Here is a 14,412-nt window from a genome sequence, read left to right on the forward strand (position 1 = left end):
CCAGATTTGTATGTCCCTATGTAAATGCTAGCAAATAAAACCTGATGAGTAGACTATAAAAAAAGAAAAGATAATAAAATAGAAAGACATTTAGAAATCACTGACAATGTCAATTGTCTGGACAACTGCATGACTGTATAATCCAAGATAGAAGACTGGCAACAATAGAGTAGAGCAACATGAAACACTTTAAAACTCCCTTTGAACTAGAAGTTCCAAACCAGTTTCTTTGCAGAAAAAAGAGCAGCAATGACAGAGAAGTTGCAGCTCTATATGTCCTGCCAGCCATTTACTGGTAGTTCACAAAGAGGTCAAAATGTTTGCAGAGGTTGTTGTATTGGGAAGCAGAGTAGGTATTTGCTTTGCAGCTTTAAAAATAATGAATTTTTCACTAAAGGACAGTAACCTCTTGGAGTTAAAAGGCATAGGTACTAACACCTAACTGTCCTTTTGTTAGGCTCCCTAGCTGATTATTCTGCTAACACATATAAAAATGCTTTTAGAAACTTTGGAATACTTGTTTAATAGAATCTGTAATAATGAAATTTTTCTCATTCTTCAACACTGCAAAATAGGACAAAACCATCTCACTATTAAAATTTCAAAAGCAGCTTTTAATCAATCCCTCTGCTTTCAGCAGACTTCCCATTTTTGAAGCAGCTTGAAGAGGTTGGGTTGACTGCTTACTGGGTCATAAAGTCCAGAATATTACCTTTATTATATGACTCTTTATTGGGGTGGAAATGAAAATTTAACCATATTCCAACACTATTTCCTGCCTGGAGAAAGTCAGGAGATATGTTTCCTACTGTCATGGCTGGCATTAAAAAAAAAACAAAAGAAAAGAATCTGAAAGAAACGTTTTAGCTAATATTTATAGTGCGCAGGTACATTTCACCACACCACACCCTGATAATCTGATTGTTCAACCCAGGGAAGGTGTGATGCTCATTAGTGTGCTTGCACTCATGTTTTCTGCTGAGGGATGCTGGAGCACACAGGGTAGTTGCTGGATGATCAGAATCAGTGGCCATGCTGATCCAGCCATGGGGACTGCAGTCCCCTGTCAATGTGCAGTCAGATTGTGCAAATCCTACAGCACAAGACATAGGAGCAGCAGTGGAGAGGGATGGAAAATGGTATCTGCTTTTCAGATTTAATGGGGGGCTAGCACTTGGTTAAAAATTACTTTTTCAGTCCACTAGTTGATCTTGTCATACAGTGGGTGACATTTAGGAAAAAAGGAAAGTGAAATTTGAAGGAAGAAAGAAATTTGGATGTGAAATATATGATGTGATGCCTTGGGGCAACTTTAACCACACAAAAGCTGAAAAAGCAGTGGCACAAAACTGAAAGAAATTATTGCATTTTACAGTTGAAGCATATGACATGAGGACCAAATGCTTTTGAAAAAATCAATATTTGCACAGTGAAAGTGCAATTTTACTCTTGAGGCAGTCAGCAAAGGAGCACTTCAAAAGCTGCCTTGTATAGAACTGCAATTTAAGAAACAAATTCGAAACTAAAGTGGCAGCATAGCTTCTTTCAGACAAGCAATATGGTTCCTTTGGTCTTCTGTGCTGGAGTAACAGAAACACTACTGTGCCATACCCTACTGTAATCAGTTTCCTAAACAAAATTATGTCAGATATAAGGTTAAAAGTACACCTCAGCAGCAGAATAAAGGGTAATCAGGAGCAGTTAATGAGTGAATATGAGGTATCTGAACTTTGTCCAGCAAGAAAGAAAATTTAATTTCATTTACATTTAATTTACATTTCCTTGGTGGGCAGCATTTTTGTATATATTAGAACTGGTAGCTGTAACTCAGACAAGGTACAAGAGACTGTAACTCAGACAAGGTATAAACAAAACCTTTAAAAAATATTGCATATTGAGACATTCCAATTGAATGAAAGGAACAATTAACTTTCCCAGTTTTAATCTTAAAACATCCTGGAACTGTAACAGTCAAATAATATTTCAGTGACATCTATCTCAACAAAAAACATTTAATAGGAAATATCTTTATGTACAACTGAGAAAAAACAGACAAAGTAATGTTTTGATGACCTTTTCCACATTATATTTGTAAAATTATTTACTTTTAGGTTGCTTTTCTTTCCAAAACAATTCTCAGTCTTCATTCTATATCACTAGATCATTACTATTGCATGCTAAAAAAAACCCCAAACCAACACAATAAGGGTTTTTTTATTTATGGAAATGTCTGGTTTGTTATATACACCACATTGCTATGTAGTAGTTTAAAAACTGACATTCTCTAGGTGTAGAAATGAAACAGAAAGTCAAAACCACATATTTTTGACACTTTGTGTACTGCAGAATGGCTCTAGAACAACTTTGTGCAATGCTGATTCTGTTTGTGACTTCACGTTCAATTTAGAAGGGCTCATTTCCATGGACTGCTGGGCAAGCTCAGTGTAGGATCTGCAGGTCAAGTCCTGTTATTCTATGAATCACCACACCCAATTGTCTGTCCCCCAACTGCAATAGGATTAACAATTCCATCAATGGCTTACTCGTGGTGCTGTGTTCCCCCAAGCAGAGCCACACCAAAGCAGGAGCCCTGCTCACACAAGCATCCATGTCCTGCTGTCCCTTGGCTTGGTGGGAGCCAGTGGCAGCGTGGCCATGGCAGCACAGGGCTTGGCACAGCAGCGACATCTGCCCAGGGCTCAGACAGTGCTGCAGGCCTGAGGGCAGCTCTGCATTGCCTTTTCCATGGCGTGTGATGGTTGCACAGTACACCCGGCTGCGCTTCCCAGCCTTGGTAGCTTTAGGCTAAATCAGCAGAAACCACATTCATAACTATGTCTTAAATGAAGAATCATCCTTGGGAAGGTTAGGTGGGGAGATAGGACTCAATACATGACCATTTCTCTAGGTATAATTATTTTTTATTTCTCTAAAGTAGTTGCTCCTTTAAAAGGATACTCCTTTTATTCTGGTATGATGTTCCATTATCTCCAATGATCAGGACAGCTGTTTAATCATTGCTTTTACATTTCCAATAAGATATATAAGTAATAATAGGTAGTTGCTAAATAGTTGCTCCTTTAAAAGGATACTCCTTTTATTCTGGTATAATGTTCCATTATCTCTGATGATCAGGACAGCTGTTTAATCATTGCTTTTACATTTCCAATAGAATATGTAGGTAATAATATGCACTGTCTTCTTCATCAAGCAAAAACATTAATGGCATCAATAGAAGCAGTCAGTAAATATTAAAACTTTTGAACGTTATAATCACAGAGGTACTCTGAGTTTATGGGTGGCTAAGTTCACTTTTACACTTAAAGGCTGTGAGGGACTTGAGTGGTTGTTGATGAACACAAGTATGGTAAATTAGTACAGATCAGGAAAAATGATAAAGATTGGCATAGAATGTGCAACCATTTTTGTAAGTGTGGAGTTATGGCTATGATTGGTCACTCTCTGCAGCAGATGTACAGTCTAACTTGCATGAGCATTTTTGTCTTGTTCATTTCCCTGTCTTAAAATGAGCAAAATAACTTGCTATTTCTACATGTAAAAATAATTTCTGAGAAAGGCACTGAAATGATATTTTGAAATCCTATTCAGATATATCTGAAATCCTATTTAGATATTGCACAGTCGTGTAACATTCCTTGCAAGAGAAGAGAAACAAATTATCTGTCTAGTTCAAAAAAGACACATCTTCTAAATCTATAAAAAGGGACCAATTTAAGAGCTAAACCTGGACACCCTTCTCTTCTGCAGTACTACACAGGTCTGCCATTTTACATTATGATTTCTTTTCTACATGTGGCTGAGTACAATGTTGCTATTCCCAAGAGTTTAACAAGCCACTGGTGTGTTGGGTAGATTATTTTTTCCTATTGTTTTCTTTCAGTCCTGTCTGTGCTGCTCTTCATCTATACTGCTCTGTACTGTCTTATTTCCAAAGAATCACCTGGTGATCATTGACAATTCATCTTGAAGTACTATTTTCCTGAAAAGGTTACCAGTAGCAGCCCATCAGATTTCTGTATACACAGGCATGCCTGTATATAAAGAGAAGGAAGAATATCTTTCTGGTATTTACTATATTTATATATAGTGCCATGCAGAGTGGCACAGACTTAACATTAATTTAGTGTAATGTGTAACAAAAACAATTGTCTATCATATTTTGTTCAGATCTAACCTGAATACTGCTGCAGGATACTGTTTATGTTGTATGGGCTGACTGGTGATCACCAGTCACCTGCCAGTTCTATGTTTGATATTACTGTTAACCAGCTCTAATACCTTTGCAATCTTTTAGTTCCTCAGGCAAGTGTATATTTTCTCTACAAATCACCTCTAGTACACTCCCATCCTTTCAGACTTCTCAGTCCAGCAGTTCAGCAAAGTGTGGGTTTGTTTGCACAGCTGCAGCATCACTTTGTCTTTTGATTTGATAACCTTATCTATCTATTTACTTGGAAAAGAAAAAAAATTATGTTTTTCAGTTAGAAGTTCTTGTAAACAGGCTAGGCCCCAAAAGAGACTTGTACTTTACAGATAGCGTGCAGCACATTCTGTCTCCTGTTTAATCTTTCATGAGCTCAGTAATCATAGGCAAGTCACTAATCTCTCTGCTTTCCTTTCTGCACTGGTGAAGCAGTTGTGGTAAGAATATTCGTTGAGGGTTTAGATGTATTTTCTAAGCTTTGTGAAACTTTTGGACATGCTGGAAATTTTGTACAAGTTGAAACTGAGGACTGGGGTAGCAAAGCAGACTAAAATTAGTAGATACCAAGACATAACTTCTGTTCTGTATCAGAGAAGAACTTCCTTTAAAAGTTCAGGCAGTTTAGATAGCAGAAGGGACCAGGTCCACGGCTGCTCTGTGGTGGCATGTCACAACAACACCATATCTCTGTCCCTTTGCTCCTGCAGTATCGGTCGGGGCGGGATCCTCACCGAGGCTCGGACAACGTTTCCAACAAGTCCTCAGACAGCGATGTCAGCGACGTCTCGGCCGTGTCCCGCACCAGCAGCGCGTCCCGCTTCAGCAGCACCAGCTACATGTCTGTGCAGTCAGAGCGCCCCAGGGGCAGCAAGAAAATAAGGTGAGCACCATCAGCTACAGTGGCAGCCATAGCTGCTTTAGTAATGGAACACTTATCAATATTGTGTTTCACTTTAGCATTTCGCCTAGAATGACATTTGCAGGGATTTTGCAAAATACTGGCTCAAATGTCTTTTTTATCTAATGCTTCTTCAAGTCTTCATGGAATTTGTTTTTAGCGAAGTTTTGTTGTCTTGGATTATCTAACATACACTGAAATAACAAACATATGCTGTCAGGAAGCATTAGACACGCTTTCTGAAAACCATTTTGTAAAATATACTTAATATGACTGAAAAGACAGTTTAACTCAAAAATTTTGTGCCAGCAGAGGCATCTTATTTTTCTTTTAAATAGAACGCTGAACTTTTATAGATGTATTATTTAATACTTAGAGAGAGCAATTCAATTTATTTAATACTTACACTAGTCCAACTTAACTGTAGGTGTACAATCATTGAGCTGCTCTTCAACAAGATGTACATTGTGTATCTGTGACTAAAGCACAGCATTTTCTTTGCCTGCACCCTGTGTGCGCTCAGAGGAGCTTTGGGTTTCATTTGGTGCACAAATGAAAGATAATTTTTCTAGGTGTAACCCACCTCCATCACCTATAGTAATTCTCAGAAAATTGTCCTCTTAAAAGAAAGTATTTGCAAATTTAAGCATCTGCTCATATAAGCATTGTTAGGTCCACATTGTTTCGGTCACACATTTCTTTCTAAATGTGAGGTATTGCCATGCAAGTTTTATTTGAATAGGGACTTACTAAGAAAATGCTCCAAAGCTCTCCAGTGTAGGTTGGGCTCCTAGCAAGCATGACTTACATTATGTCTGCTTCTATCCTTTAGTTTTTATTTAATTTCTTTTGCATTTCCTTTCTTCATGCATGCTCTTCTCCTGACTTTAATTTATTCTTTTCTTTTTCCTTTTTGCATGCCTTTTTCAATTTTGTTGACTTCAGAAGAACAAGGGATATAGAGGGGAAAAAAGAGGGAGGGCTGGAAGGGGATGAACAAGATGAAGTATTTCCTGAGGAGGAAGAAAAAGAGGAGGAGGAGGAAAAAGGAAAAGAGCAAGAAATTAATGAAAAAGGGGAAGGGCAAGAGGTGACAGAGAACTGTGATAAGGAGGAGATCAAAGAATCAGGGCATGATGAAAAAGCTCAAGAAGACCAAGCTGAGGAAGGGAAAGAGGATGACAGGTAAAATATATTTCTGTTTATGTAGATCTATTCTTTTTCCTGTACCAGCACCCTACTTGTCTTCCCTTTTTATTTCCTTTGCTTGCTTATTGCCTATGCTCTCTGCAGCTCTTTTTTTTTGTTTGTTTTTGCTTTCAGTCATCATGCTTTCATATTTAATCAAGTTTCATTCTCAGCTTCAATGAACTTGTTCTGCATACTAAATGAGGTAGCGCATCAACTTGACTCATTAATATGCATACAACTGCAGCATATTATTTTTTAAATTAGTTTAGACTAAAGTTTGGGTTTGACTGTAATAAACAGTAGAAATTGTAAGCTTCTTTATTAGATTTCCTACTTGAATTATTATTCAATGGAAAAATGTTTTGTAGAGTGAAAACTCAGCAATATCAAAATTATCTTTACTTATATTTACAGCCATACTAAAGAAGAAAATCTGGATTTTTTTTTTCAGTCCTCTTTGTGGCGCATACTGATTGACAATCTATGTGGATAAAGCAGATTCTTCCTTTTTCTTTTTTTGTTCCATGTGAATAATTGGCAAGGGTTGCTGTATTGTGGAAGGGTCATGCACTTCAGCTGCTGTGTTGTATCCAGAAACATTGCAGCCCAACTGGCTCTGTCTTTATCAGATAATACTGTAGAATTATACATTTTGCCACAAATCCTTAAAACAATGTAACTGTCTGACTTTTTGTATTTCAAAATCCATGTATGTCCCATTGAGAGAAATACAACATTCCTCTTTTCCTCATTAGAAAAAATGAGTTTCAAATTTGATGAATATTTTTGAACCCATTCTCTGTCACACAAGAATGGCAGAAAATCTCAGAAAAAAATACATTTTCTTTTAGCCTGACAATTCTGCACTACCTCTAAATAACTTATGCTTGTTATATTGTGGTCATACACATTAGGGTAAGCGCAGAGCAATCCATGGAAATCCATTTTCTTTCCTTGCTACAAACTTACACATGTGCATGTTTGTAGATACTGACATACATAACATACTCAAAACAAAGGGGATTCAAAGAGAGAATCAAGATGCCTAGTGTATAGTCTTGGGTGATATGAACTAACATAGCCATACTACTGCCTTTATGTATTGTGCCATCATTCCTTTCACTCATATTCATGCATTTTAGATTTTAGCAAAAAGAGCTGTTTAGAACCAGCTGTCTTTAAGAGTGCCTTGGCATATGTGTTCTGGGGCCTGTAGTATGGTAGTGTGTGAAAGGATTATTTGAAGACCTTTTCTTCTTCCATTTCCCACTAATTTCCCAGTCTAATGGATCTGAAAGTCTTGCCTTTCAACAGCATGACTCTGATCCAGGTGTCTAGATTTCACTCAAGCTGAGTGAAATATCTTTAGCCAATATGCTGTCCCCCATAGAAAGTAACATCCTTTTTGAGGAACAGCTTCTTGTTTCCTGAGCCAGCTTGTTCTTCTGGTTGCTAGCTGCTCTCTGCCTTCAGGAAGAAGTGACACAAGTCAGGAATCTCTATAAAGAAACAAGATGTTATTAAGTGACTGTTGTGTAGTGACTTTTGTTTGTGTTAGAGTTTGGCTCCCTTCATGGAAATAAGTCTCTAATATTATTTCCCCACTTTGCACACTTTGACCATTTTAATATGCAAGCTGGAATGAACAGAAAAGTTTATATTCACCTCCTTTACTATGGTAGAGTCAGTGCTCATTTTTTAGCATTGTCTGAGCATTTTTCTAGGGTAAGAATGAAAGAGAAAAGCTAGATAGATTCTTGGATATGGGCAGCTATAGATATGTATATACCTTTATATACACATGTAGCTGTGTCCCATTAGCATATTGAAATATTATGACTTGTGTGTTCAGTGGACAAGCCCAAAGGCAGGATCAGTTTTTGAAAATTCAGTGCCTCCTGCTCATTTCTCTGGCAATTTTTAAAATAACAGATACTTGGAAATTTATAAGATAAGGTAATGACTTCAGCTTTCAAAGAAGAACGTTTTCAGACACACCACAAATATTAAAAGCAACCAAACACATCAATTAAACATATCAATAGGTATTTGAGATGCCCAGCAGAACAAAGGAGGCCAATTCTCCCTTGATAGAATAATAGTAAATTATCATGTAGTTCTTGAGATCTTGGGCATCAAGGAAAGATATATTGCATATGGGAATTTTCAAGATATTTTTTACTTCAGAGGTGCATCTGTAGTTGGACAGCAGCCACCTTTCCTCTGGGCACTGTGGAATGCTGGGGCTGCTCACAATCATTCCATCACCAAAAAAATCACCCTATTAAGGATACCTCATACCTCTTGATGTTACTGTGTTTATATACTTCAGCAGTAATGGTCATAGTCCCACTGAGGTCTTCAATCTGCTGAGATCATGGGTGGGTTGAAATCACTGTAAACAGACATTCATCACTAATTCATCCCATGCCCATTTCACAGAGTACCTTGGCACAATAAAAGGCGTTAGCTTTTGGAGCACTGGTGTACATTAAATCAGTTAAATTTTTTTGCCAGAAGTAGTTGCAGCATCAGATTTAGCCTTAATTAAACTTTGTAAAACTAAACTTTGGCATATGCTTGATATGTAGGGAAATCATAATTGTGTTCTTTGCAGTACATGTTAACAAACAAAGAGTGGCTCCAGCTTTGCTGTTGGGTATTTATTATGTAGAGTTCACTAACTTTTTTTCTTACTCCATCTCCTTGATAATCTCAGGGAAAAAATAAAGGCTCCTTATCTAAAATCTTTGATCATTATTACTTTTCATTAAAGGCAATCTGTTTTAGACTGCCCTAAATTTTATCCCTTTATATTTTTTTAAATGTCAATCCCAAGCATTAATTCTGATAGTCACAATAGTTTTGTTTTACCATAAGAGTACAGAGCAAATGTAGTGACAGAGCAGGATTTCACTGCTGAAATACAGTAGAAAAATACAACTTCTGTTCCAAGCACACAGAGTCTAAATTATGAAATAACAAATTAATCCAGAGGGGGAAGCACAGGAGAACAAAGAGATGTTCCACAGGACATAGGCACAACACAGTGCTGGAGACATCTTGACAACAGAGAATGAATACTAAGGGGAGATTTGGAGAGAAAATAAGGTATCTTTGTGAATGTTTCTGGAGAGCTATTTTCAAGCATTCAAGACAATGAGGACAAAACATGAGGTCCTTGCTAAAAATACATCAAGTGCATGAGTGGCAAGCTTGATGATCAGGAGTTGATCTTTCAGTCTTGAATGAGAGATGGTAAATGTGATAAGGAACATGTGCCAAGACACTAGGAAGTAAGGATGAATTATAGACAACTGTGTAAAAGAGAGTGTAACTTTTTACTGAAATGTGGAGGAAGATGAGACAACCAAATAGAAAGGCTATGAAACTTACCTTTTCTCTAGTATCCTGGAAAGGGTTACTGGGTTAATTGCCAGGGCTGGAGAAAAGCACGGCAGTATCTGTCATTTGAAATGATGAGAGAGTGGACAAAGAAATTGTCTGTGTGGGTGGACAGAGAGGGCAGAGATGGGAAATAAAAAGCATGTGCAAGTCACAAAGTTTTGCTATGTATTTGGAAGGAATCAGTGATATCCTGTTTGAAAAAAGAAAGTAAATTCTAAAAGATAGTAGAAGGAATAGAGCTGATTAAGTAAGAAGATGACACAACCAAGAAAGAAAAATTTGTTGTGGAAAAATTCAGCTGGGATGTAATTTTGCAGAGCACTTAAAAATTCAAGAAACAGAGTGCAATGCATGGCTTTCAGTAATGTATTTATTCAGCTGAACCCTTATTTCTTTCCAAAGGTTCTTAATGCTTTTTGTGCCCCTTCCACTGTTAGGTATAAAGATTTATTTCAAATTTACTTTCTAGTTCTAGTTCATTCAGTAAATAAAAGACTTTAGAGAATTTAATTTGTAGGTTTTAAAACTGATTCCTGATGAGTATTTGTTCCTTAGTTTATCATTAAATTGTAATTTTAGTATTTCAGGTTTTATGACCCTTCCACTGTGACTGCAGCTATTAACAGTTAAATGCAGTATTTTTTCTGGAAGAAAAAGCATGTCAACACAGTCTTTGCAAGCTCCTTCACAGGGATGGAAGCCAGTAATGGTTTTGAAAGTCTTTATTCTGGTAAAAATATAAAAAACTGTACAAAAGATAACAGACACTAAGAATCCATTTTCAATTGTATGTGCTGTTTGGTTTTTAAAGCTATTTCAAAAGTGTTTCAATGATTGCTTCAACTAGAATATTCAATGAAAGAAGTTAATTGTGTCTAACCTTTGTAGCCACATGGTTGGAAGAGAAAATAGTAGCCTGCGACTCTCCCCACTGCATGATCAGTCTTTTGGCAGAATTGCAGTACAGGTAGTCTGTGCCTCCAACAGAGATAGATAGATAGATAGATAGATAGATAGATAGATAGATAGATATAGAGATAGATAGATAGACAGATAGATAGATAGGTAGGTAGATAGATAGATAGATAGATAGATAGATAGATAGATAGATAGATATAGAGATAGATAGATAGATAGATAGATAGATAGATAGATAGATAGATAGGTAGGTAGATAGATAGATAGATAGATAGATAGATAGATAGATAGATAGATAGATGAAGTTCACCCAGTGTCATTTCTGCCATGGAAGGAGAGAGAACCTGGGTCCAGTTATGCCAGCGTTCATGTAGTTTTCAGGGAAAGCTTGCCTGCAGCTCTCAACAGATGCTGGTCTTTTTCAACTTCTTAACGTGACAGCCGTGTGGTCTTGCCATTCCTGGGATGAGAATGGCAGTTTGCTGTACAATGTTCACCAGCTCTTTTCAGCTGCAAAATTATCCAGGCAATGGGGGCAGGTGTGATGCACTGGGTCCTTGAACAAGAAGCAGCACCTTTCTGTCTCTCTAACATAACTCTTCTGTGCTTTTTTGACCAGATAAGCAGAGCTGCTTGCATATTGTCAGTGTGTGTCTTTAAAAACAGAGGAATCAAAAAAAAAAAGTTTTTTTCAGTAAAATTTTCCTTGTATTATTGATCTGGGTGGATTCTGTTAGGAATTTATGAAAAAACTCTTGCCCATTTGAAGCTTACATTCAAGGCCACTACTTTTTAATGTGAGATTTTTACCTTTAATTTTCTACAGAAAGGCAAATATTCAAAAGCTACAAATTCATAGAGCTGCTCGGTCTGTACAGCAGACCACATGGACAACACACATGGACAATAGTTCAGCCATTTGTTTTTTTACATTTTCATAGATGAAATTTAGAAGTAAATTATCTATATCTTCTGGAAAAATACTATGGAAAAATATGCAGAAGATCAATGGTTCCAAACAGAATTAAATGAACAATTATATTTGTTTTGAAATCTGTACTGAGGAAAGAATAAAAATAATTTAAGAAATCTAGTAAAGTCACTTATTTCTAAGTTATTTGTCACTGTCTATAGAACCCTTGGAGACTTATTTTTTCCTGCAACTTTGGAGTAAATACAAAAGATATATAGGCTCCTTTACAGTTAGTAAAATCATTTTGATACGCTGGGATATCATAAATTAATGAATTTGGAAGTACACATTATTAACAGGTGAACAGTAAAAATAAGTTATTTGAAACAGTCTGCAGCTTTGATATAAGGCATCCAGCAGGGAACTCAGACATTTTTACTTTGACTGCAATGCAATATCTTTGAGACTGCTTCTCTCTCCATGAAATGAAGCCTGCAATTTTACCTCTGTTGAGTCAGCTCAGACCTGTGATCCATAAAGCACTCCTGATCCATGGTGCACTCCTGTTGCTAAATTTTATTTTAAAACAGTGCATCAGTAGTTTATACAAAACAAAACCACAAGAAATGAAGGGAGAAAGCCCTGTAGACACTCAAAGAAGCAGAGATGAAGTAAAAAAAATTAAAACGAGGGTTTGAAGCAAATATAAATTTTGAAATTAGTTTTTGCACTTTTAAGTGTGTTATAAAAAGATTAATTTTCTAAAAATATTTAAAACTAGATTGAATCATAAGGTTTTTAATTGACAGACTTTTTTATGTTTATTTGTACAGGATTGAGCACAACAGATCTGGTGACAAGAATAGCAACTGCAAAAAGTGGTGTAGAAACATTTAAAAACAAGGGATTGAATATTGAAGAATATAAGGCTTTTCTTTTTTGGACATTATGATTGAACAGATATGGCTCTGTATTAGTGATGCAGTTTTCACTCTTTTTACCTGAGTATTATTCTAATAGAATAGTGATAAGATTCTGTAAAATTAATACATATTGCTAAAAATGTACTTCATAAAAAAATATGAATATGCTTATCACTTACCCTTCTAAGAAGCAAACATAAACTCCTTCATGTTACTTAGAAGAATTTCTAAAATGCAGTTGTTGGGATTGCTATTGCCTTTGAAGCACATTGCCAGGCCCATCTAGCAAGTGCTGTATTTGACTAAGGATAAGGGGCCCAGTGCTGCTCTTACTACTGTGTGCTTTATAGCTATGGAAAGATAATGCTCCAGGGGTTGGGCATTGCCCATAGATCTGTTTTTAATGTTTTTTGACCAAACATATTAACATTTTCAGTAATTTCACTGCATGTTCATACTTCTCCTAAAGCCCATAAGGTGCCAGCTAAACAAGCTGGGAGATTTGTCATCAGGTTGCCCCCAGGAGGAAATCAAACTTCCTTACAAATACCACTGAGAGCCCAGCACTTCCCAGACAGCAGCCATGGCATAAACATGACTCCTATGGAGGCCCAAGGTAAAAAAGAGGAAAGCTGCTTCAAACTTGCATGGTGTGCCATGTACACACTGCCTCAGCAGGGACATTTGGTCATAGACCTGCCTTCTACAGCTCAGAAAAACAAAGGTTTCAGGCTCATGTTCAGAAAGATGTGAGACACCTTTCCTCACATTTTCTTTTTTTATGATGGTCTTAAGTTTGCTGTATGCTTTTATAATTTCCCCCCGAGACCAAAAGTGACTCAAAGTCATTTTGTCAAAGTGACAGAAGTCAGACAGGCAAGATCATGGTGTCCCAGATAATGTCTCTTTGGTTGAAGTAATTACGGCTTCAGATTTCTTGCTCGTGTCCATTTAGTTCTCAGTCCCAGAAGATCAATTCAGAGACATGCTTTGCGTTTTGGAGATGTTAGCAGTGCCTATTCTGACCCTGATTTTTCAGAGTCCTCAAGCAACCTGCATTCACAAGGATGAAGGAAATGTTAGAGTTGTTTTATTCTTTAGACAGCCACTTCCACATACATGCACATAAGCATTAAAATGAGCCTGAGCATACTCCCTTTGTGCAGTACTAATCAAAGAAATACATTCTTTCATGAGTGAAGTATAGATACAGCTATAGTGAGATCCATATTGCTGACAGAAATTTATTTAAATAAAGCCTTTTCAAGACATTTGGATCTTCCCTATGTATTATGTGATTTTTCTCTTAATGTAATCTCAGTAGTTCATCCTGTCTGGTTCCCCTATGCAAAGTTTTGCAAAGTTTTCTAACTGTCAGTGAGTTTTCTAAATAAGTAAATCTCCCTCACAGCAATTCAAGTTTAGCAAGATGATAAATCATAGCACTTCTTACCCTCAGGCAAAACATTATGTCTCTTACCTCTGTATATTTTTGAGCACTTCAGCCTTCAAATCTGAATTTTTTTTTTCACATTCCTGACTTAAATTTACATTATTTCTCTGGTGATTTGAGGTCTGGGACACTTACTGGATTTAATGTCTGGTTTAGCTATTCACTGCTTGCTTTCCATTTCATAGAGCTCTGTTCAGCCCTTCGAGAAACAACACTGAGCAGCACTAAGCAAGTTTGCAGTGTAGATTGTGACATAGCAGTGTAAATACAGAAAACTGGGCCCTCTCCTCCCTCCCTGTTGTAAGAATAATTAAATAGCAGGCTGGAACAGGCACACAACATTTAAATTTCAGATGAAGTACATGCAAGGCACATTTCTGCAAGAGAACAGTCTCGATTAAATCAGGTTGCTCATGATCAGCTTTAATTTAACAAGCTAGTTGGTACTCAGCTTTTACAAACTGTTTCTTTGCCACACTGGGT

At 36.9% G+C, this 14,412-nt stretch overlaps 1 protein-coding gene across 50 annotated transcripts in view; it reads left to right on the plus strand.

Moving 5' to 3' along the window:
* RIMS2 (regulating synaptic membrane exocytosis 2) overlaps positions 1-14,412 on the plus strand; it is a 443,811-nt gene that overhangs the window by 369,916 nt on the left and 59,483 nt on the right. For 42 of the 50 annotated variants that reach the window (XM_054296393.1, XM_054296400.1, XM_054269313.1 and 39 more), the window contains one exon: positions 4,933-5,105. The exons of the other annotated variants lie outside the window; for them this stretch is intronic. In XM_054296393.1, the coding sequence (XP_054152368.1) occupies positions 4,933-5,105 (173 nt within the window). The remainder of the gene's footprint in view (positions 1-4,932; positions 5,106-14,412) is intronic. 50 annotated transcript variants of the gene reach the window in all.

This window comes from Melozone crissalis, unplaced genomic scaffold (assembly GCF_028551555.1).
Source record: "Melozone crissalis strain CALT ecotype California unplaced genomic scaffold, PUWL_Pcris_2 ptg000002l_1, whole genome shotgun sequence".
NCBI lineage: Eukaryota > Metazoa > Chordata > Aves > Passeriformes > Passerellidae > Melozone > Melozone crissalis.